The sequence below is a fragment of the Schistocerca americana genome, chromosome X (genome assembly GCF_021461395.2).
Source record: "Schistocerca americana isolate TAMUIC-IGC-003095 chromosome X, iqSchAmer2.1, whole genome shotgun sequence".
Lineage (NCBI taxonomy): Eukaryota > Metazoa > Arthropoda > Insecta > Orthoptera > Acrididae > Schistocerca > Schistocerca americana.
This window is the reverse complement of record NC_060130.1, coordinates 711,865,263-711,889,791: the sequence shown is the minus strand read 5'-3', so window position 1 is coordinate 711,889,791 and position 24,529 is coordinate 711,865,263. Positions and strand designations below refer to the sequence as shown.

Genomic DNA, 24,529 nt, shown 5'->3' with positions numbered 1-24,529 from the left:
TAATGTTCTCCATCCATTTGTCGAACCCAGACCCGGTTTGCCACAGTGTATAACATGATTGATCACTCCAAATCACTCATTTCCAGTCATCCACTGTCCAGTAGCATCGCTCTTTACACCAGCTCAAGTGTCGCTTAGAAATGACACCAAAAATGTGACATATAGCTGCTCCACCACTGTACCCCATTCCTATTTAACTCTGCACACACAGTCATTTTACTATCTGGATTGCTGGTGACGCTTTGGAATTCTAAGTGATTCCTTCTGCTGATTTCGTGCGACTTTTCACAACCACCCTCCACAATGCTCAATGACCACTGTTTATCAGTAGGTGAGGTTTGCTTGGTCTTGGTTTAGCTGTGATGGTTCCTCCACATTTCCACTTCACGATTACATCATCAGCAGTCGACCCGGGCAGTTTTATAAGGGTTGAAATATCCCTGATGGATTGGTTACTAAGATGATACCACATCTGATGTCACTAAGCTCTCCTGTTCGACCCAGTCCATACAGAATACTGTGGCCGGTGGTTGCGCAGACTGCAGGGCATGCATGGACGGCGGTAGTGGTGGGGGCTGCCGGCAGGCGCTGTTGAGGAAATGCTGAGCGCTCGAGGGGAAATGCCATTCTAAACGGAAGCCTACACTTACATTTTTTGTAAATGTTAATCGGGGCTCCCCCACGGCCATATTTGCATGGTGACCATTCAAAAAGATCTGTCGCCTTTGCTTTGGTTACTATCTAAAAATAATTCCATCGAAAATGCAGCGATTTATTCTCGCCTGTCTTGTTAACCATTTGTAACTTTCAGAGAAATGTCACAACTGGCGAATTTTGAGTAAAACCTACAGATTTCTTTCGTTGCCATGTCAAAATTTGCTTCTTTTGCCAAAATACAGCGGAGCTTACACAATCTCACTTCATTAATACGTTGTGCAGACACAATTGGGAACGAATTCTGAAACAGTGATTTATTAAGTTTATTGAGTGACGAACTAACGAAAAGTAAGATCACTACCTTATGAAAAAGCACAGCCGTACTAAAACGTGCAATGTCTTCACTTATATTGTCTCAAAATCCATAGCATTTCTCGTTTCACCAGCTATTAATGGCCCATAGAAATTACATTATTTTATCGAAAAAGTTTGTAGAATAACACGGTAGATAATGAAGTTTCACATAATAACCATACAGAAAAATATTCTCCTTCGTGTGTGCTATCATTTGCTAAAATTTCATTTCGATATCTCAAACCATTTATGAAATATGAGGACTGTAGTGGATATTTCACTCTGTTTTGTCGCTGGCGCGGCGCGCTCGCAAATGTGTGTGTTACGTCAGATCAATTTTCTCGAGACTGGTGACAGATAGAGACCTCCACCCAATCATAAAGAAAAATTCAATATGCTACGCCGGCCGAAGTGGCCGCGCGGTTCTGGCGCTGCAGTCTGGAACCGCGAGACCGCTACGGTCGCAGGTTCGAATCCTGCCTCGGGCATGGATGTGTGTGATGTCCTTAGGTTAGTTAGGTTTAAGTAGTTCTAAGTTCTAGGGGACTAATGACCTCAGCAGTTGAGTCCCATAGTGCTCAGAGCCATCAATATGCTACCCAACTTTTGTACGCAGCAACAGATGATGAAATATGCACCGAACGGCAAGTCATAGCGACCCCTATTTTTCATTGCAAACTATTTCGAATTTCACGCAGTGTCTCACTTCCATGTAAATATCAGAAATACTATAACCATTAACGAAATGATGGGCCAACATAATGACCCTGACATATAAAGCTACAAAATAAAGCAAAAATAAATTTTTTTACTGCATTGTTTCTGTGAATTCGTTTGAAAAAGTTTGCAGGACGTGCGCCTCGATTCTGTCATTGCTGATAGGTCCAAAGGAAGCCTCCCCTTCTGAACAAACGAATGAACTCGTCCAGCGCTCTAGACGAAAATTGGTCACTGCACAATGGCCACCATATCTAGTGCGGACTCTGCTGCTTTTCTGCACTGAAGAGGCAAAGAAACTAGTACACCTGCCTAATATCTTGTACCCCCCCCCCCCCCCCCCCCCCCGCACGAGCACACAGAAGTGCCACAACATGACGTGGTATGGACTCGACTAATGTCTGAAGTAATGCTGGAGGGAATTGATACCATGAATCCTGCAGGGCTGTCCGTAAATCCGTAAGGGTACCTGGGGGTATATCTCTCTTCTGAGAGCGCCGGCCGGTGTGACCGAGCGGTTCTAGGCGCTTCAGTCTGGAACCGCGCGACCGCTACGGTCGCAGGTTCGAATCCTGCCTCGGGCATGGATGTGTGTGATGTCCTTAGGTTAGTTAGGTTTAGGTAGTTCTAAGTTCTAGGGGACTGATGACCTCAGATGTTGAGTCCCATAGTGCTCAGAGCCGTTAGAACCATTTTTTCTCTTCTGAACAGCACTTTGCAAGGCTCCCAAATATGCTCAATAATGTTCATGCCTGGGGAGTTTGGTGGCCAGCGGACGTGTTTAAACTCAGAAGAGTGTTCTCGGAACCACTCTGTAGCAATTCTAGACTTGTGGGGTGTCGCATTGTCCTGCTGGAATTGCCCAAGTCCGTCGGAAGGCACAATGGACATGAATGGATGCAGTTTACCAAACAGGATGCTTACGTACGTGTCACCTGTCAGAGTCGTGTCTAGACGTATCAGGGGTCCCATATCACTCCAACTCCACACGCCGTACACCATTACAAAGCCTCCACCAGCAAGAACAGTCCCCTGCTGACATGTAGGGTCCATGCATTCATGAGGTTGTCTCCATACCCGTACACGTCCATCCTCTCGACACAATTTGAAACGAGACTCGTCTGACTGGTGACAAGTTTACAGTCATGAATAGTCCAATGTCGGTGATGGCGGGCCCAGGCGAGGCGTCAAGCTTTGTGTCGTGCAGTCATCGAGGGTACACGAGTGGGCCTTCGGCTCCGAAAGCCCATATCGATGATGTTTCGTTGAATGCTTCGCGCGCTGACACTTGTTGATAGCCCGGCATTGAAATTTGCAGCAATTTGCGAAAGGGTTGCACTTCTGTCACGTTGAACGATTCTCTTCAGTTGTCGTTGGTCCCGTACTTGCAGGCTCTTTTTCCGGCTGCAGCGATGTCGGAGGTTTGATGTTTTACCGTATTCCTGATATTCACGGTATACTCGTGAAATGGTCGTACGGGAAAATCCCCACTTCATCGCTACCTCGGAGATGCCGTGTCCCATCGCTCGTGCGCCGACTATGACTCCACGTTCAAACTCACTTAAATATTGATAAGCTGTCATTGTAGCAGCGGTAACTGATCTAACAACTGCGCCAGACACTCGTCTTATATAGGGCGTTGCCGAGCGCAGCTCCATATTTTGCCTGTTTACATATCTGTGCGTTTGAATACGCACGCCTGTACCAGTTTCTTTGGCGCTTCAGTGCATTTATAACACAATATTCTCCGCCTTCTTTTATACTGTCGAGTTCGCTTTTCGTGACATCTAGTTGTCACTTCCGCATTACGTAGGTGTGTCTGGATACTGTTGATCAGATAGTGTACAGCAAAATACCTCTATACATTGACCGAACCTTAAACTAGATGAGGTATGTAAGTGAGACACTAAGCAAAACATATACAAGAACTGATAATGATGTTCCAAGGCAGATTTTGAGGGTGCCAATGGAAAAACGTTCTACGCACGTAAGATATTCCTCAGTCTCGTACCAGAATACACTACTGAACCACTCGCCTCCATGATCAGAACCACCAAAGAACGACGAATACTCCTTTCCGTCATCAGAAATCCCGCACAGTACATCAGAGTTGATTAACCTACTGCCGGCCTGAGTGGCCGTGCAGTTCTAGGCGACCGCTACGGTCGCAGGTTCGAGTCCTGCCTCGGGCATGGATGTGTGTGATGTCCTTAGGTTAGTTAGGTTTAAGTAGTTCTAAGTTCTAGGGGACTGATGACCTCAGCAGTTAAGTCCCACAGTGCTCAGAACCATTTGATTAACCTACTACAACAGTAACATCAACAAGTACAAGTACTTTAATTTGAATTTACTATGTATATGTGCCTATTGAACTTAAAAGTTTGTTAACTCCAAAGTTCCAAGGATGGCTGGATGTTTATAATTTCATTATTCTTATCGTTTTCTCTTTCGCAATCTTTCATTTAGCAGTTCCGCTTGTACATCCTCCATTCTTTTTATGACTGTTGATTTGTTTTTTATGGCAGTGGATAAGAGACTACGCGAGAAAATATTTAAAAAAAAGTCTTATTACAGTGATAGCTTTACTCTGCTGTTACATTGATTTTAATCGCTTACTACGATGCCATGCAGTTCTGTGTAGTGCGGTGTATGGAAGGTCCTAATGCTGTTAACATCGAGTATAGATTTAAGTGTCAGGAAGTCGTTTCTGAAAGTATTTGTATGGAGTGTAGCCATGTATGGAAGTGAAACATGGACGATAAATAGTTTGGACAAGAAGAGAATAGAAGCTTTCGAAATGTGGTGCTACAGAAGAATGCTGAAGATTAGATGGGTAGATCACATAACTAATGCGGACGTATTGAAGAGAATTGGGGAGAAGAGGAGTTTGTGGCACAACTTAACAAGAAGGAGGGACCGGTTGGTAGGACATGTTCTGAGGCATCAAGGGATCACAAATTTAGCATTGGAGGGCAGCGTGGAGGGTAAAAATCGTAGAGGGAGACCAAGAGATGAATACACTAAGCAGATTCAGAAGGATGTAGCTTGCAGTAAGTACTGGGAGATGAAGAAGCTTGCACAGGATAGGGTAGCATGGAGAGCTGCATCAAACCAGTCTCAGGACTAAAGACCACAACAGCTATGCTGTAATAGGGATGCTGAAATTTTTTTTTAGTGTTTACGGACGTTTGCGATCTCTGCATCCAGATAAGAATTTTGCAGTAGATGCTAATAGTCACAATAGTATCTTTTGACTTAATATTTGTTGTGCGAACACTTAATGGTATTTGGTATGCATGCTAGTGGAATGGTAATCCATTGTTGTATGTAGTGATAAAAGCTAAACAATAAACTTGTATTGTAACCAGTTAATTTCACTACACAGACTATGAGGCGGCACCCGTTTTACCTTGTAGCTTTCTTTCATTGGATTAAATGTGCATTACAGCTTGGGTATGAATAACACTTTACACAAATACTCGTCCTTTAAGCCTTGCAATTTAGTTGTGGTACCTGCACGACATATCTGCCAGAGGCAATGGCATGATAACTTGACTTGATTGCTGAGAATCCCAGACACTGAGTCTCAGTGCACTGATTGACTAGACTAGATCTTGACATGTTGAACGACTAGCAGCAGCTAAAAACATGCGATATTCTTAAACTAAATGCTTTGTTTCTGTACTGGAAAAAATCTTAGTACCTCGTCTGCTTTAAGGATAAAATGCAGAAATGAAATATTATGTAATAATTTGACATTATGCAAGTATCCCTTAGTTCATAGTGCTCACACTGGGCAACTTCATTGGGTCACATTTGCCATGTACGTACCTAGCGCGTGTGGAAGAGAACAGAGGTGCAGCAACAGGCGGTGATGAGGCGGTGGTCGCGGCACGACTTGGCGTGAAGGAAGCTGCAGTCGGCGAACTGGCACTGGTACGGCAGCGGCTCCCCTGTACAACACACAACACCTCCTCATTTACAGACCCATTCTCATTAATCTGTCTTATAACCCACTTTTCCAAATGAGTCCCTACAAACTGCAAAGTCTTGAGCAACTGTAACTGAAAATGGCTCCCGGAACAGAATTCTGGCTCTAGCAAAGCTGCGACATCTCTCTCTCTCTCTCTCTCTCTCTCTCTCTCTCTCTCTCTCTCTCTCTCTCTCTCTCTTTTCTCTTTTCCACTAGTAGTAGTACGACATGCCTAGCACATTGTGATTATTAAGAATTCTAATTCAAGCTCTCAGCTCCATACACTGCATACAAATCACAGCTCTATGTGATATCCATAATATTACAAATGTGGTTATTTCTTTAATACTTCACTGTGTATATAAGAGGATAATTCAGGAGCCAACGACCGTCTGGCTTTAATAAATTCAAGAAAAAACATTTTAATAAAAAAGGTCACAAAATTCAAACTTACTATATTTACAAAATTGTTAAGGCTTTCGTGGTCAGTTGTTGACAAACTGCTTATTTGCTTCTGTCTCGGGTTCTTCGGCCGACGTTCGTCTGATGATTTTACTGACGTTTCACCAGCACGAGTGGCTGGCATTGTCAAAGCTTCACCCTCCATTGCCGGTGGTGAACTGGAGCCGAGCTCGCGGCCGCAGACTATATGTACCTGGCGCGCCAACGTCCGAGGGTTTCTCCGCGGTCATTTCCGGTGCGGTTCTCCTCTTGCTGCCTGCGACGGTCGTTCGCTGCAGTACGGGAAGTCAGGATCCGTTTACTTTAAGGCTTTCTTCTTTCTTGTTGAAGCTGTTCCCGTGTTTGTGTATTTCTACAGTTTCTCTAAACAAGCGGGTGTGGTAGTGCTTCTCTACAGCCAGAACTTCCGTGTCGGAGAATTTTATTACATGGTCGGTCTCACTCAGCGCGTGCTCTGCCACGACCGATTTCTCCACCTGCCCCAACCTGCAATGTCGCTTATGTTCTTTGATCCTGGTGTTGATTGATCTTCCAGTCATTCCGACAAAAACTTTTCCGCATGTGCATGGTAAGCGGTACATTCCCGACATTGCAAGTGGGTCTCTTTTATCCTTTGCCGATCTAAGACATTCTTTGGTCTTCCTTGTCGGTTTGAAAATTGTCTTTACGCCGTGTTTGTGGAATATACGGCCGTTTCTGTCCGTCACTCTGGGAATCTATGGCAGAAAGGCCGTACCCGACATTTCTTTTCCTGATTTCTTACTTCACCGAGTGTTTGGCTCTGTTACACTTCTAATATAATTTGTGGAGTACCCATTGCTCCTCAGAACACTTTCCAGATGTTGAATTTCGCGTTTGAGGTGTTGCGGCTCACATATTCGTCCTGCTCGCGTTACGAGCGTATGAATCATGGCTCTTCTCTGGCTCGGGTGGTCATTTGATAGTTTGTGCAGGTATCGGTCCGTGTATGTCGGTTTTCGGTACACGCTATGTCCCAGGTTTTCGTCGTCCCTTGTGACCAGCACGTCTAGAAATGGTAGTTTTGTGTCCTTTTCTACTACCATGGTAAATTTTATGTTGGTGTGGACGCTGTTCAAGTGTCTTAGGAAGTCACCGAGCTGTTCTTCATCATGGCTCCACACAACGAAAGTATCATCGACGTACCTGTACCACACCTTAGGTTTACAAGTCGCCGAGTCCAGTGCCTGTGCTTCGAAATGTTCCATGAAGAAGTTAGCCACCACTGGACTAAGAGGACTACCCATGGCAACTATATTTACATAATCCCCACTTTCATCCAAGCATTCGTTGTATTTGTCCACCAGCCTTAGAAATCCCTTCTCATAGTTGTCTGCTTCTGGTCGAGTAAGCAAGCTGTTCACTGTATTCAGTGCCTCGGCATCTCTTCTAAAATGTTTCCCATCCAGGAACTCTTTGAATTTCCTGAAGAGGTGAAAATCACTAAGAGAAAGGGTCAGGCTGTTGATAGGAGATGAAAAATTTCCTGCCCTAATTGATCCGGCACGCCTCCGGTTGTAGCAGCAGCAGCGAGAGAGCAAGCGTTGTCGTGAAGAACCACTATACTGCGAGAAAGCTTTTCACATCTACGATCTTCGACTGTCCGCCGGAGTTCTCTTAGGATGTCAAAATGTCGATTGCATCGATCGTAGTGCCTTTTGCCATCAAATCCACTGAGAGAACACGCCTGCGATTTCAAAAAATCGTCACCATGAATTTTCATTCTTGTTGACAGATTTTGTCTGAATTTTTGCCGTTTCAACGATTGAGGAGGAATGATACCACTCGAGTGGTTGGCGCTTGCTCTTGGGGGTGAAGTGAGTTACCCGGATCCCGTCTACAGTTACAATGTGATTAAGAAAAGTATTTCCATCTTCGTGATACCGCGTCAAAAATGTCAGTGCTGCAACCATTCTCTGTGTTTTTTGTCGGCCACTCAGTTGCTGGGGGAACCTACAGAGCAAAAATTTTGCTGTGGCTAAGGTGTTCGGATACAAATTTTACCAAGTAAATAACGAGAAATATTTAGGGAAGAATATACGGCTATCTTGCACGATTTAGTTCCTTACTTGATTCTTGTCCTCAGCTCGTGGTCTCGCGGTAACGTTCTCGCTTCTCGAGTACGGGTCCCGGGTTCGATTCCCGGCGGGGTCAGGGATTTTCACCTGCCTCGTGATGACTGGGTGTTATTGTGTCGTCCTCCTCATCATCATTCATCCCCATTACGGTCGGAGGAAAGCAATGGCAAACCACCTCCACTAGGACCTTGCGTAGTATGGCGGTGTAGGTCTCCTGCATCGTTCCCCTACGCTCTGTCAAGGAGTATGGGACTTCATCATCATCACTTGATTCTTAAGATTATCTGTGGCGACTGGTGCACGTTGGGGTCGAGTTCCGCCGTGCACATTTCTTCACATCACTTTCTCACATTTATTTCGTTCCTTAATATATCACCATATACTTCCTTCACTTGACAGTAAGTTTTCGCAGATTTCAACTTTCAGACGTTCAAAAATTGCGTAACATTATAACAAGACGTTAGGAAAATCATTTATCCTGGGACAGAAACCTGATATCAGTTTACGCTGTGCGAATGCACAATATGTCGTTATTTCCTTGATTACCTTCGTAACCGAGTTCAGTATAAATGGAACTCCCAGACTCATGTAGTGTAACGTGTAGAGCACTGGTTGGCAGAACAGGAGTGCCGCATCCAGATTGAGTCAATCCACTTCATTAACAAGTGCTAGTCTGGTTCACCAGCCAGTCCCCACATACTAGCTTTGAACACACACACACACACACACACACACACACACACAACAGAGTTTAAACGTCCACAACCAAACAGTACATACAACATTCCATTATTTGGCGTCATAAGGAACATCAGGTCACAAAAACCAATTCAGCAGCCACAACGATCAAAACATCATCTTTGGTGTCTGAACAGCGCTTGTGCTTCTATTGTAGTTTCTGACCGGTCTCACAAACCTTTATCAATACCGAAAGGGAAGCAATTTGCACAGATACCATCTTGTCCATTATTAAAAATGAACTATACCAAACTTATATCCTGTTCAACTTTTTACAATAAACCCTAAGATTTATTTTTACAGTCCAACTAATCAGCTAAGCTCTTTGTCAGTAGGGTATTGGTACTCGTTGAAAATCCACCCTTCTCATTGGTATTTTCAGGAGTATAAATTGGTTTCCCATGAAGAATGTGGGGAATAGTTGGTCGATCCAGACAGATCCCCGTATATTTGGACAACCCAAATACATCTGGAGCACTGCAGATTCCCTAGAGGTTACCCAATAATGTGTATTTTGCTCCAGAGTCATCTAGCCTATCAACACATAACACACGTTGATGTTGGGGGCTTTCTTTTTAAAGAGGTTTGTGCTATCCATGTGATATCGGCGCTTGAAACAAGACTTCCGCTCTTCGAGACACAAAACGTTCGATCGTCATGAACAGTGGTAGTCACTGAGGCCTCAGCCGTTGGATGCTCACATTTTACAGTAGCGGTGAACTGGCGACACTGATAAGCCCCAGCTCGAGAACCCTGGGTTTGCCCTGCCAATACCTAGCCATTGCTAACTGAGCCCCCTAAGCGAAAACCCTTAGAGACACTGTTATCTATGGTTTGTGATACCCTTCGTTTGGCTTCTCTGCTCAGTCACGTCTTGCAGGAGAGACCCTGCCAGTACTCACCAACAGTAAAGCCTCCGACTTAGGGTGGCTACAATAAAGCGAAGTTACCTGATAGGACTGAGACAGATGCACTTACCAAGCAATGCAGGGGAAACTCCTGTTTCAGAGCACAGTAAAACTACTTCGTTTCATTTAAGTGACAAGGAGGAGGTTTCCCTGGATGAATCGTTGCGTTCATCGATAGCAGTCTTATCGGTCTCACTTGCAGCCACTATTCCTCTAAATGATACTTCATCCTATGGTTCAGTGATCCACAGTGGTTCCTGACCAATAAGGGCATTCTTAGATAATGCGTTCGTGAGTTCATTTCCTGAATTCCCTTTTACTTTAGCATGTAGAAGAATGGATACGCTTCTACTTTTACAATTAGGAAATACATGTTTCGAAATTCTCTGCTATATTCTCTGAGTATATTGTTTTAAAAAAACCTTGGGTTGAGAAGGGCAGGTTTGCTAGCCCCACTAAATCCAAAATTTTCAGTCGTTTCTTATGAAATGGGGAGGGTGGAGAGAGGGCAGAAATACTCCATTCACTGTTGAAGACCATGATACCGTTCACACCAAATGTCGCTATGTTATGTGTGAATTTCAAATGGTTCATTACACCTGAATTTGTTAATGAAAATTATCTCCGTGATGAGTGTGCTACCTTATGTTAACCTGTAGCAGTAGGGGCAGGTAACGAGCTGAATCCATGGCCCCCTATGAGAAGTCGCTGCTATATGCCAAGTGACGCTTCATCAGTTACGATACACCTGCCGGATTAGGTTTTAAGAGCACCTAATTCCTTCATAATGCATTGAGTCTACGTATAAGTTGGGGCTAAAAAGTTTGACAACACTGTTATTTCACATTACTTTCCCATAATACCGTAAAAGTAACTGGAGATGCAAATAGAATACGCTTTCATTAAACATCTACATTACTGGCCATTGAACTTGCTACACCTAGAAGAAATGCAGATGATAAAGGGGTATTCATTGGACAAATATATTATACGAGAACTGACATGTGATTACATTTTCACGCAATTTGGGTGCATAGATCCTGAGAAATCAGTACCCAGAACAACCACCTCTGGCCGTAATAACGGGCTTGATACGCCTGGGCATTGAGTCAAACAGAGCTTGGATGGGGTGTACAGGTACAGCTGCCCATGCAGCTTCAACACGATACCACAGTTCATCAAGAGTAGTGACTGGCGTATTGTGACGAGCCAGTTGGTCGGCCACCATTGACCAGACCTTTTCAATTGGTGAGAGATCTGGAGAATATGCTGGCCAGGCAGCAGTCGAACATTTTCTGTATCCAGAAAGGCCCGTGCAGGACTTGCAACATGCGGTCGTGCATTATCCTGCTGAAATGCAGGGTTTCGCAGGGATCGAATGAAGGGTAGAGACACGGGTCGTAACACATCTGAAATGTAACGTCCACTGTTCAAAGTGCCGTCAATGCGAACAAGAGGTGACCGAGACGTGTAACCAATGGCACACCATACCATGACGCCGGGTGATACGCCAGTATGGCGATGACGAATACACGCTTCCAATGTGCGTTCACCGCAATGTCTCCAAACACGGATGCTGCCATCATGATGCTGTAAACAGAACCTGGATACCTCCGAAAAAATGACGTTTTGCCATTCGTGCACCCAGGTTCGACGTTGAGTACACCATCGCAGGCGCTCCGGTCTGTGATGCAGCGTCAAGGGTAACCGCAGCCATGGTGTCCGAGCTGCTAGTCGATGCTGCTACAAACGTCGTCGAACTGTTCGTGCAGATGGTTGTTGTCTTGCAAACGTCCCCATCTGTTGACTCAGGGATCGAGACGTGGCTGCACGATCCGTTACAGCCATGCGGATGACTGTCATCTCGACTGCTAGTGATACGAGGCCATTGGGATCCAGCACGGCGTTCCGTATTACCCTCCTGAACCCACCGATTCTATATTCTGCTAACAGTCATTGGATCTCGACCAACACGAGCAGCAATGTCGCGATACGATAAACCGCAATCGCGATAGGCTACAATCCGACCTTTATCAAAGTCGGAAACGTGATGTTACGCTTTTCTCCTCCTTACACGAGGCATCACAACGTTTCACCAGGCAACGCCGGTCAACTGCTGTTTGTGTATGAGAAATCGGTTGGAAACTTTCCTCATGTCAGCACGTTGTAGGTGTCGCCACCGGCGCCAACCTTGTGTGAATGCTCTGAAAAGCTGATCATTTGCATATTACAGCATCTTCTTCCTGTCGGTTAAATTTCGTGTCTGTAGCACGTCATCTTCGTGGTGTAGCAATTTTAATGCCCAGTCGTGTATTTCCCCCAATGATCTTTTCCAACTTTTTATAAAAGTGGCAGAAACTGCCAGCGATGGCGTTCTTTGGTATCAGTCGGAAAACTGATGTCGTATTTCGTTAGATATTTAAATAAATGTAATGTAGACAGTTTGGCTACTACCACCGTCATGGCTGCCTATCTTATGTGGCTCAAACACATCTCATACAGTTTGGTGATAGTTTGTAGAAAAGACGTATGTGAACATGCGTTTAGATTAAATCTGCACAGTTTCCAGTTGCGTTGTTTCTCTACAGCATTTTGCAGGTGAATCACTTCTTCAACGAGACTGCACGCAGTATTTGTCTCACCATCGTTTCAATATTTGCAGCACTGTTTAACGAACACTTCAAGAATACGCAGGTGTTTGTGTGTCCCCCAGCGTCATCTGCCCTCACTCTTATGAAACACATATTGTAAGCTATTGAGTTTGATGTGCGGGCTTTAAATGGCAGGGTTGAACGACGGCTGGGGAGATGTGTACGGACGAATAGACGTGTAGCTGTTGAGTAGATGACCACCCAGATGAATGAAGCAAGAGGCTACCAACAGTGTCTCCTCAACGACCGTTCAGCGAGCGCCGGCCGCTGTGGCCGAGCGGTACTAGCAGCTTCAGTCCGGAACCGCGCTGCTGCTACGGTCGCTGCTGCCTCGGGCATAGATGCGTGTGATGTCCTTAGATTAGTTAGGTTTAAGTAGTTCTAAGTCTAGGGGACTGATGACCTCAGATGCTAAGTCCCATAGTGCTTAGAGCCATTTGAACCACTCAGCGAGCGTTGCTGCGAATGGGCCTGCACAACATGCGCCTTGTTCATACAACCGCGCTGACTGCTGTTCATCGGCGACGAGGACTGGACTTTGCACGCCAGTACCACAAGTGGACGTCCACTGAGTCGTAAATGTTGTAAGTTGCATCCCCACTTAGGCTTAAGATTTTAAATAGTTAATGAGCATTATTTGTTTATGGCAAGCTGTATGTATGCTAAAAAGTACCGTGCAGTTCGCAACCTGCGTTTAACTAACGTTCCTCTACCTGCCTAACTAGCTGAGAGAATCGATTCTCATGCCTCTGGAAGCCTAAGACATATCACCTTCAATTGAAATACGGCTAGTAAATCACTGTAGTGTACAAAATGGCTCTGAGCACTATGGGACTCAACATCTTAGGTCATAAGTCCCCTAGAACTTATAACTACTTAAACCTAACTAACCTAAGGACATCACACACACCCATGCCCGAGGCAGGATTCGAACCTGCGACCGTAGCAGTACCGCGGTTCCGGACTGCAGCGCCAGAACCGCACGGCCACCGCGGCCGGCTGTAGTGTACAACTCAACCATTAGGTTAATGAATGTTTTCCTTTTTTCTACATCTACATCTACGTGGATAGTCTGCAAATCTCATTTAAGTGCCTGGCAGAGAGTTCATCGAACCACCTTCAGCCGGCCGAAGTGGCCGAGCGGTTCTAGGCGCTACAGCCTGGAACCGCGCGACCGCTACGGTCGCAGGTTCGAATCCTGCCTCGGGCATGGATGTGTGTGATGTCCTTAGGTTAGTTAGGTTTAAGTAGTTCTAAGTTCTAGGGGACTGCCGCGCGGGATTAGCCGAGCGGTCTAGGGCGCTGCAGTCATGGACTGTGCGGCTTCTCCCGGCGGAGGTTCGAGTCCTCCCTCGGGCATGGGTGTGTGTGTTTGTCCTTAGGATAATTTAGGTTAAGTAGTGTGTAAGCTTAGGGACTGATGACCTTAGCAGTTAAGTCCCATAAGATTTCACAGACATTTGAACATTTCTAGGGGACTGATGACCTCAGAAGTTAAGTCCCATAGTGCTCAGAGCCATTTGAACCATTTTTTTAACCACCTTTACAATTCTCAATTATTCCAATTTCGTATAGCGCGCGGAAAGAATGAACACCTGTATCTTTCCGTACGAGCTGTGATTTCCCTTATTTTATCTTGGTGATCGTTCCTCCCTATGTATGTCGGTGTCAACAAAATATTTTCGTATTCGGAGGAGAAAGTTGGTGATTGGAATTTCGTGAGAAGATTCCGTCGCAACGAAAAACGCCTTTCTTTTAATGATGTCCAGCCCAAATCCTGTATCATTTCTGTGACACTCTCTCCCATATTTCACGATAATACAAAACGTGCTGCCTTTCTTTGAACTTTTTCGACGTACTCCGTAAGTCATATCTGGTAAGGATCGCACACCGCGCAGCAGTATTCTAAAAGAGAACGGACAAGCGTAGTATAGGCAGTCTCCTTAGTAGGTCTGGTACATTTTCTAAGTGTCCTGCCAATAAAACGCAGTCTTTGGTTAGCCTTCCCCACAAGATTTTCTATGTGTTCCTTCTAATTTAAGTTGTTCGTTATTGTAATACCTAGGTATTTCGTTGAATTTATGGTTTTTATTTTAGACTGATTTATCGTGTAACCGAAGTTTAACGAGTTCCTTTTAGCACTCATGCGGATGACCTCACACTTTGTTATTTAAGGTCAACTGCCACTTTTCGCACCATTCCGATATTTCTTCTAAATCATTTTGCAGTTTGTTTTGATCTTCTGATGACTTCATTAGTCGATAAACGACAGCGTCATCTGCAAACAACCGAAGACGGCTGCTCAGATGTCTCCAAAATCGTTTATATAGATAAGGAGCAGCAAACGGCCTGTAACACTACCTTGGGGAACGCCAGAAATCACTTCTGTTTTACTCGATGAGTTTCCGTCAATTACTACGAACTGTGACCTCTCTGAAAGGAAATCACAAATCCAGTCATATAACTGAGACGATATTCCATAAGCACGCATTGTCTACTAAATGTGTGAGACAGAGTAGCCTGCTGAACATTGTGGGTAATTCTGATCCTTAGCGGTAGGTATCAGTGGGAGCCAAACATTTAATGTGATGATGCCTGTTGTTTGAGAAACAGGACTTAGTGCTGCAATTCCTCAGATAATCAAGTTACTGTCAACCTGTTGTTAGTGTCCGTAACTGTTTGAATAAACTGTTCAGAAAGAGTTTTGCGCCAGTTGCATATCTGCAGTCATGTCTTGGCCTATATTCTAGGGGAGAAGAGAGTGGAACAAAACGCCTTATAAAAGAAAGAAGAACATTCATTTTGTGAAAGTCAGTAAATAACCAAAATCAAGGCAGTCTGAAAGTGCGTATTTTTGCAGATATGTGAAGTCGAAATTTACTGCTGAAAGGAGGATATAAGATGAACATCGACAAAAGCAGAGCGAGGATAATGGAATGTAGTCGAATTAAATCGGGTGATGCTGAGGGAATTAGATTAGGAAATGAGACACTTAATGTAGTAAATGAGTTTTGCTATTAGGGAACAAAATAACTGATGATGGTCGAAGTAGAGAGGATATAAAAAGTAGACTGGCAATGGGAAGGAAAGCGTTTCTGAAGAAGAGAAATTTGTTAACATCGAGAATAGATTTAAATGTCAGGAAGTCGTTTGCATTGAGTGTAGCCAAGTATGGAAGTGAAACGTGGACGATAAATAGTTTAGACAAGAAGAGAATAGAAGCTTTCGAAATGTGGTGCTACAGAAGAATGCTGAAGATTAGATGGGTAGATCATGTAACTCATGAGGAGGTATTGAATAGAATTGGGGAGAAGAGAAATTTGTGGCACAAGTTGACTAGAAGAAGGGATCGGTTGATAGGACATATTCTGAGGCATCAAGGGAGCACCAATTTAGTATTGGAGGGCAGCGTGGAGGGTAAAAATCGTGGAGATAGACCAAGAGATGAATACACTAAGCAGATTCAGAAGGATGTAGGCTGCAGTAGGTACTGGGAGATGAAGAAGCTTGCACAGGATAGAGTAGCATTGACGGCTGCATCAAACCAGTCTCTGGACTGAAGACCATAACAATAACAACAACAACAACATTCAGAACCATGTTGCCCCACCCCCACACTGTAACATGCTTGATTCCTCCTCGGTACGCTGCTCAGTCCTTCCCGGCTGTTCGTCAGTGACGCTGCTGAGATCATCCAGTACGCAAGGACTGTTTCTGCGATGACGCACAGCAAGTTTCCACCCATACCAAGCATACTTAATCAGTGTTTATGTTAGGAGATACCGCACGCCGTTCCATTCGTGTTGTATACCAAGCAAGAGGTAGACAGCGAATACCGCGAGAGGTCGCCACCACACACACACACACACACACACACACACACAACACGCCTGGCACCACTCAGCGCCGTCCAGCAGCCTCCAGATGGCGCTCACAAACCCGGACCTAGTCCTGCTTCCATGTCCCTTCCCTCAGTGTATCGTATACATCTGCCGATAGTGTGGTCAGCCACCCTGGGGAGCTCTGTCAATCACGGACTACATTGCTTCCTACTCATACTGGCGGACATGCAAATCCTTTTGCCGATAGGCACGAAACACCGTGCGCCATAGACACTCAGTTCCGAACCAGCAGTTAGTTCAGTTCAGTGCCTGCAGCCAGCTCGATTACAATATCCTAAAGTCTACATTTCTGATTTGGCAGTCGCTAATTACAGAGAATTAGGATATTAACAGAGTGTCTGCAATATTACTATATCATAGACTGCCAAGAGAGTGAAAAGTTATTTAGATATCACTGTATAAGGTTTAGGTCACCAAGTGTCGTACATCACACTGTTACAAAGTTAAATACTATTTTCTAACATACTCTTAATAGATGTTAGTGTTTATTTCTTATCGAGTTGCCACATTTCTGTTAGAGCCACACTGTGAAACAAGTATTTAATTAAGAGGCGTACAGTCAGCCACACCGGCCGTATGGCCGAGCGGTTCTAGGCGCTTCAGTCCGGATCCGCGCTGCTGCTACGGTCGCAGGTTCGAATCCACGAACAATACGAGACTGGAATAGAAGGGAGAACCGATAGAAGTACTCAAAGTACCCTCCGCCACACACCGTCAGGTGGCTTGCGGAGTATGGATGTAGATGTAGATTTGATGTCCTTAGGTTAGTTAGGTTTAAGTAGTTCTAAGTCTATGGGACTGATGACCTCAGATGTTAAGTTCCATACTGCTTAAAGCCATTTGAATCAGCCACCACTAAGGAACTACAACAGAGAAACACTTTTCTGCTACAGTGCATGTTTGGGCTAAATGAATAATAGTATTCAGTTACTACAATCACAACAACTAGGTTGATTCCTGCCACTTGGAGGAACGTGTACACGAAATGTGTGCTGTGTGCTCGTGGACCATCGTCTTGAAAGATGAGCCTTTCGCCAAAATGCTTAACTGTGGATCTGCAAAATACGTTAGAGCATCCTGTCACCTTACTGCATGGCGCTTAAATTACCCTGTCAACTGAGGAGAGGCGTTAGATGTCCGTACATGGTACTGGCTCAAAACATGACCCCCAGTTCCCTGCTAAACACGGGGGACTGCATGTCTGAGATATGCACGGAAAACTGGCTGCCTCCACATCCTTCTCCGATCATCAGGGGTCAGAAAATTCCTGCACTCAACGATGAAGAGAGCCCGATATCACGGTTTCAGGTCCATTCCACGTGTTCCCTAGCCCACTTTCTTGCCGCACCACACTGCTAGTGGCTTCCTGATATTCGCAATGACGGTAGCATATTGTCTAGGTTGACACAACCCTCTCAGTTGCCACCAAAAAGGTAGCTCGTAGCTCTGTTGCACCGCAGGTGTCCACTACGAGACAGTTCATCAGTATTTTGTGCCTCAGGATAGCAGGTGAATGTTCAAAACACGTCGCTGGCCAGAAACTTTGATTGTTAACTACCCTTATTGCTATAAAAAGACAATGCACGTTTTTGAAATAACCATTGGAGGCATGTTGACAGTCTGAACAGTATACACAAGCCTCATTTCTATACTCAGTGCACTGTACCGAAGAACAATGAGTGTTGGTTTACTTTAGCCTCTGTTACACAGGTGACTGTACGTAGCGGTTTCCTGTGGTCAAAAGAGTATCGAGAAAGACGTTTCTGGTATAAAAAAACCACGAACTATGCAAGTCGTGAGGTTGGCGTAAAACTATTTTTTGACGGTTTAGATGTCTGCATGATGTACAAGCATCAAAATGGCACGTAGTTATTGTTACAAAAACAGAAGCACCCAGAAAACATGGGCAGATGCCACTGTAACTCTGTAGACGTGAACATCATCGGTGGGTATGTAAATGATTAGTGCTGCAATTCACTTTGACGGGAAAAACGGTCACCAGAGTGCGTTAATGTTGTTCATTTTTAGTTTAACCGTCATTATAGGTCATGTAAGGGACCTGAGCATCAGACGTTGAGTGGTTACTGTGAATGACACGGAGATGCCACACGCTCCTGTCAGACAGGTTGATGAACACCTGACAGAGTCTGAAGTGGGCCTCATTGGGAGTCTTCATTTGGCCAGTTGGTCGAATTGTGCGATATCCATTTGAGTGGTTTTTTTTTCAGACATGTCCGGAAGAACAGACGCCACACACATAAATTTACGCGACTTGGCGGCAATTAAAGATCATTCAATGCAGATGCAATCTTCGTCCAACCTCGTGTAGGAATCGGCGTGAGACTGCAAGCAATGAGGGTATACTTCTGTGGACAACAAGATCCCCACGTCTGTCCCCGATAGAACTTGTGTGGGAGTTCTCGGATATGAATTCCATCCCAGTGCCAGTATCCAGGATATAAAGGAACAGTTGCTTGCTTCAGGAGATGATACAACAGCTTTACGACACCCTTCCCAACCGAATCAGTGCAAGTATCCAGGCCAGAGGGGGTCCAATGCCATACCGATAAGTGCCCTCATACTGCCAACTTCTTCGTAAATTTGAATTTGACTCAACGTTGTAATCACTAAAATGACATCACATACCCTCTGTACCGTCCCCAGTAGAAATATTACAAAAACTTGAAAGTGGTATTTGAAAAAACATTTAATATTGGATTATGCGTGAACATTAACCGCTCAGGCGATGTGTAATTTTCTCTCATGTGTATTATTATTATTATTTTTATTATTTCTTTCCTTTCTCAGACGTTATGTCTGGTTAAAAATGGAAAGTGACGCGGACCTTGATCAAGCGTGACTTCCTTTTAACCGTACGGTATATGTTACATTGCATTTAGGAACTCTCAGGTAATTGAACATGTATCAATAATTACAGATTTCTGTAGTTGTACATATACATTTGGATGTACCTGTATTGCGTTGAAGCCGGCCGAAGTGGCCGTGCGGTTAAAGGCGCTGCAGTCTAGAACCGCAAGACCGCTACGGTCGCAGGTTCGAATCCTGCCTCGGGCATGGATGTTTGTGATGTCCTTAGGTTAGTTAGGTTTAACTAGTTCTAAGTTCTAGGGGACTAATGACCTCAGCAGTTGAGTCCCATAGTGCTCAGAGCCATTTGAACCATTTTATTGCGTTGATGTACTGGTGGATATTGTGTGGTATGACTCCTGTAGTTGATAGTGTAGTTGGTATAATGTCAAATTTATCCTGATGCCACATGTCCTTGACTTCCTCAGTCAGTTGGATGTATTTTTCATTTTTTTCTCCTGTTTTCTTCTGTATATGTGTTGCATTGGGTATAGAAATTTCGATTAGTTGTGTTAATTTCTTCTTTTTATTGGTGAGTATGATGTCAGGTTTGTTATGTGTTGTTGTTTTATCTGCTACAATGGTTCTGTTCCAGTATAATTTGTATTCATCATTCTCCAGTACATTTTGTGGTGCATACTTGTATGTGGGAACGTGTTGTTTTATTAGTTTATATTGTATGGCAAGTTGTTGGTGTATTATTTTTGCTACATTGTAATGTCTTCTGGTGTATTATGTATTTCCTAGTATTGTACATCCGCTTGTAATGTGATCTACTGTTTCTATTTGTTGTTTGCAAAGTCTGCATTTATCTGTTGTGGTATTGGGATCTTTAATAATATGCTTGCTGTAATATCTGGTGTTTATTGTTTGATCCTGTATTGCAATCATGAATCCTTCCGTCTCACTCTATATATTGCCTTTTCTTAGCCATGTGTTGGATGCGTCTTGGTCGATGTGTGGCTGTGTTAGATGATACGGGTGCTTGCCATGTATTGTTTTCTTTTTCCAATTTACTTTCATCGTATCTGTTGATGTTATGTGATCTAGAGGATTGTAGAAGAGGTTATGAAATTGCAATGGTGTAGCCGATGTATTTATATAAGTGATTGCTTTGTGTATTTTGCTAGTTTCTGCTCGTTCTACAAAGAATTTTCTTAAATTGTCTACCTGTCCATAATGTAGGTTTTTTATGTCGATAAATCCCCTTCCTCCTTCCTTTCTGCTTAATGTGACTCTTTCTGTTGCTGAATGTATGTGATGTATTCTATATTTGTGGCATTGTGATCGTGTAAGTGTATTGAGTGCGTCTAGGTCTGTGTTACTCCATTTCACTACTCCAAATGAGTAGGTCAATATTGGTATAGCATAAGTATTTATAGCTTTTGTCTTGTTTCTTGCTGTCAGTTCTGTTTTCAGTGTTTTTGTTAATCTCTGTCTATATTTTTCTTTTAGTTCTTCTTTAATATTTGTATTATCTATTCCTATTTATTGTCTGTATCCTAGATATTTATAGGCATCTGTTTTTTCCATCGCTTCTATGCAGTCGCTGTGGTTATCCAATATGTAATCTTCTTGTTTAGTGTGTTTTTCCTTGACTATGCTATTTTTCTTACATTTGTCTGTTCCAAAAGCCATATTTATATCATTGCTGAATACTTCTGTTATCTTTAGTAATTCGTTGAGTTGTTGATTTGTTGCTGCCAGTAGTTTTAGATCATCCATGTATAGCAAATGTGTGATTTTGTGTTGGTATATTCCAGTAATATTGTATCCATAATTTGTACACTCCTGGAAATGGAAAAAAGAACACATTGACACCGGTGTGTCAGACCCACCATACTTGCTCCGGACACTGCGAGAGGGCTGTACAAGCAATGATCACACGCACGGCACAGCGGACACACCAGGATCCGCGGTGTTGGCCGTCGAATGGCGCTAGCTGCGCAGCATTTGTGCACCGCCGCCGTCAGTGTCAGCCAGTTTGCCGTGGCATACGGAGCTCCATCGCAGTCTTTAACACTGGTAGCATGCCGCGACAGCGTGGACGTGAACCGTATGTGCAGTTGACTTACTTTGAGCGAGGGCGTATAGTGGGCATGCGGGAGGCCGGGTGGACGTACCGCCGAATTGCTCAACACGTGGGGCGTGAGGTCTCCACAGTACATCGATGTTGTCGCCAGTGGTCGGCGGAAGGTGCACGTGCCCGTCGACCTGGGACCGGACCGCAGCGACGCACGGATGCACGCCAAGACCGTAGGATCCTACGCAGTGCCGTAGGGGACCGCACCGCCACTTCCCAGCAAATTAGGGACACTGTTGCTCCTGGGGTATCGGCGAGGACCATTCGCAACCGTCTCCATGAAGCTGGGCTACGGTCCCGCACACCGTTAGGCCGTCTTCCGCTCACGCCCCAACATCGTGCAGCCCGTCTCCAGTGGTGTCGCGACAGGCGTGAATGGAGGGACGAATGGAGACGTGTCGTCTTCAGCGATGAGAGTCGCTTCTGCCTTGGTGCCAATGATGGTCGTATGCGTGTTTGGCGCCGTGCAGGTGAGCGCCACAATCAGGACTGCATACGACCGAGGCACACAGGGCCAACACCCGGCATCATGGTGTGGGGAGCGATCTCCTACACTGGCCGTACACCACTGGTGATCGTCGAGGGGACACTGAATAGTGCACGGTACATCCAAACCGTCATCGAACCCATCGTTCTACCATTCCTAGACCGGCAAGGGAACTTGCTGTTCCAACAGGACAATGCACGTCCGCATGTATCCCGTGCCACCCAACGTGCTCTAGAAGGTGTAAGTCAACTACCCTGGCCAGCAAGATCTCCGGATCTGTCCCCCATTGAGCATGTTTGGGACTGGATGAAGCGTCGTCTCACGCGGTCTGCACGTCCAGCACGAACGCTGGTCCAACTGAGGCGCCAGGTGGAAATGGCATGGCAAGCCGTTCCACAGGACTACATCCAGCATCTCTATGATCGTCTCCATGGGAGAATAGCAGCCTGCATTGCTGCGAAAGGTGGATATACACTGTACTAGTGCCGACATTGTGCATGCTCTGTTGCCTGTGTCTATGTGCCCGTGGTTCTGTCAGTGTGATCATGTGATGTATCTGACCCCAGGAATGTGTCAATAAAGTTTCCCCTTCCTGGGACAATGAATTCACGGTGTTCTTATTTCAATTTCCAGGAGTGTATTATTTAGCATGTTGGATAGTGGGTTCAGAGCAAGGCAGAACCAGAAAGGACTTAATGAGTCTCCTTGGTATATTCCACGCTTAATCTGTATTGGCTGTGATGTGATATTATTTGAATTTGTTTGGATATTAAGTGTGGTTTTCCAATTTTTCATTACTATGTTTAGGAACTGTGTCAATTTAGGATCTGCTTTGTACATTTCCAATATTTGTAGTCACCATGAGTGGGGTACACTATCAAAAGCTTTTTGGTAATTAATGTATGCGCAGTGTAGCGACCTTTTTTTAGTTTTGGCTTGATATGTCACCTCTGCATCTATTATCAGTTGCTCTTTACATCCTCGTGCTCCTTTGCAGCAGCCTTTCTGTTCTTCATTTATAATTTTGTTCTGTGTTGTATGTGCCATTAATTTCTGTGTAATGACTGAAGTTAATATTTTGTATATTGTTGGTAGGCATGTTATGGGGCGATATTTAGCTGGGTTTGCTGTGTCTGCTTGATATTTAGGTTTCAGATAAGATATTCCTGGTGTAAGTGTACCAGGGACTGTGTATGGGTCTGCAATGTAACTGTTAAATAATTTAGTTAGATGTGAATGTGTTGAGGTGAACTTCTTTAGCCAGAAATTTGCTATTTTATCTTTTCCAGGGGCTTTCCAATTGTGCGTAGAATTAATTGCTCGGATGACTTCATGTTGCAAAATTATCACTTCAGGCATTTGTGGTATCATCTTGTATGTGTCTGTTTCTGCTTGTATCCATCGCGCATGTCTGTTATGTTGTACCGGGTTTGACCATATGTTGCTCCAGAAGTGTTCCTTGTCTGTTATGTTTGGTGGATTGTCTATTTTAATGTGTGTGTTATCTATCGTCTGGTAAAATTTATTTTGGTTTGTGTTGAATGTTTGGTTTTGTTTCCTTCTATTTTCACTTTTTTTGTATCTTCTAAGTCGTTTGGCCAATGCTTGTAATATTTGCTTCTTGTCATCTAATTGCTCTATCGCTTCTTTTTGTGAGATTTTACCTAACCTTTTTCGTTTTTTGTCTGATATTTCATTTCTTATAAATTGTGTTAGCTGTCCGATGTCTTTTCTCAGTTTTTCTATTCTGATCTGTAGCCTGAGTTGCCATGCTGGTTTTGTGGGTTTCTTACGTGTGTTGGTTGGTTCTGATCTCTGCCAAGTGTGTATATTTAGTGTTGTGAGTGCTCCTATACAAACCAGTAGTTGTAACTCTTCCATAGTTGTATTTTCTTTTATTTTGTTGTGCAGGATTGTGTTGATAGTTGTTATTGTTGTTTCGACTTGTGGGTTATTTGTTGGTCTATGCAAGAATTGTCTATGTATTCTATATATGGTCTATGTATTCTATATATGTCAGCTGAAATTTTTCTTCTATATCTAACATGTGTGTCGCTTCGTGTTCTATTTGTGCTTGTTCTGGTGGCTGTCTTAAGATTTCGTTTTCCTCTGATTGTTTAATTGATGCGTGTTGTTCTTTGTTTGTTTGCTCTGGAATGTTTGAGTCCATTACTGTATTTTCTTCTCCTTCTGGTTGCACATTATTTTGTTCCAGTATTCGTTATACTTGTTGTTTGATGTTTTCTAATTCTTACTGGGGTATCCTGTTATTTTTGATTATTACACGGATCTGATCAGCTAGTCGTTGTTCTGTTAAAAATTTTAATTCTGGGTATGTGGTAATAAATATTGCGTATACTTGTGATCTGTATCCAGTTGTGTTGGTTCCTAAGTTTGTTGCTTGGTAATAACAGAACATGAGCTGTAGGTTAACTTCATCTGACCATCTCATCCTCTGTCTTTGTTTTCCTTCTAGAGTGGTTGCAGAAAGCATATCCTGCAAAACACCTCTATTTAGTTTTAAATCATTTTCCGTGTGGTTAGCAGTGTCGTTACCATTGTGGACGGGCATAGGGTTCAAGCGTCGTCCCCGAACATGACAGCACTTGTCCGAGGCTTCATTAGTTCTGTCC

General features: G+C 44.1%; 1 protein-coding gene across 1 annotated transcript in view; it reads right to left on the bottom strand.

The window, feature by feature from the left end:
* The window catches only part of LOC124556604, a 100,559-nt gene that overhangs the window by 13,915 nt on the left and 62,115 nt on the right, over positions 1-24,529 (bottom strand). Inside the window, exon 3 of the mRNA XM_047130571.1 lies at positions 5,560-5,681. Within this exon, the coding sequence (XP_046986527.1) occupies positions 5,560-5,681 (122 nt within the window). The remainder of the gene's footprint in view (positions 1-5,559; positions 5,682-24,529) is intronic.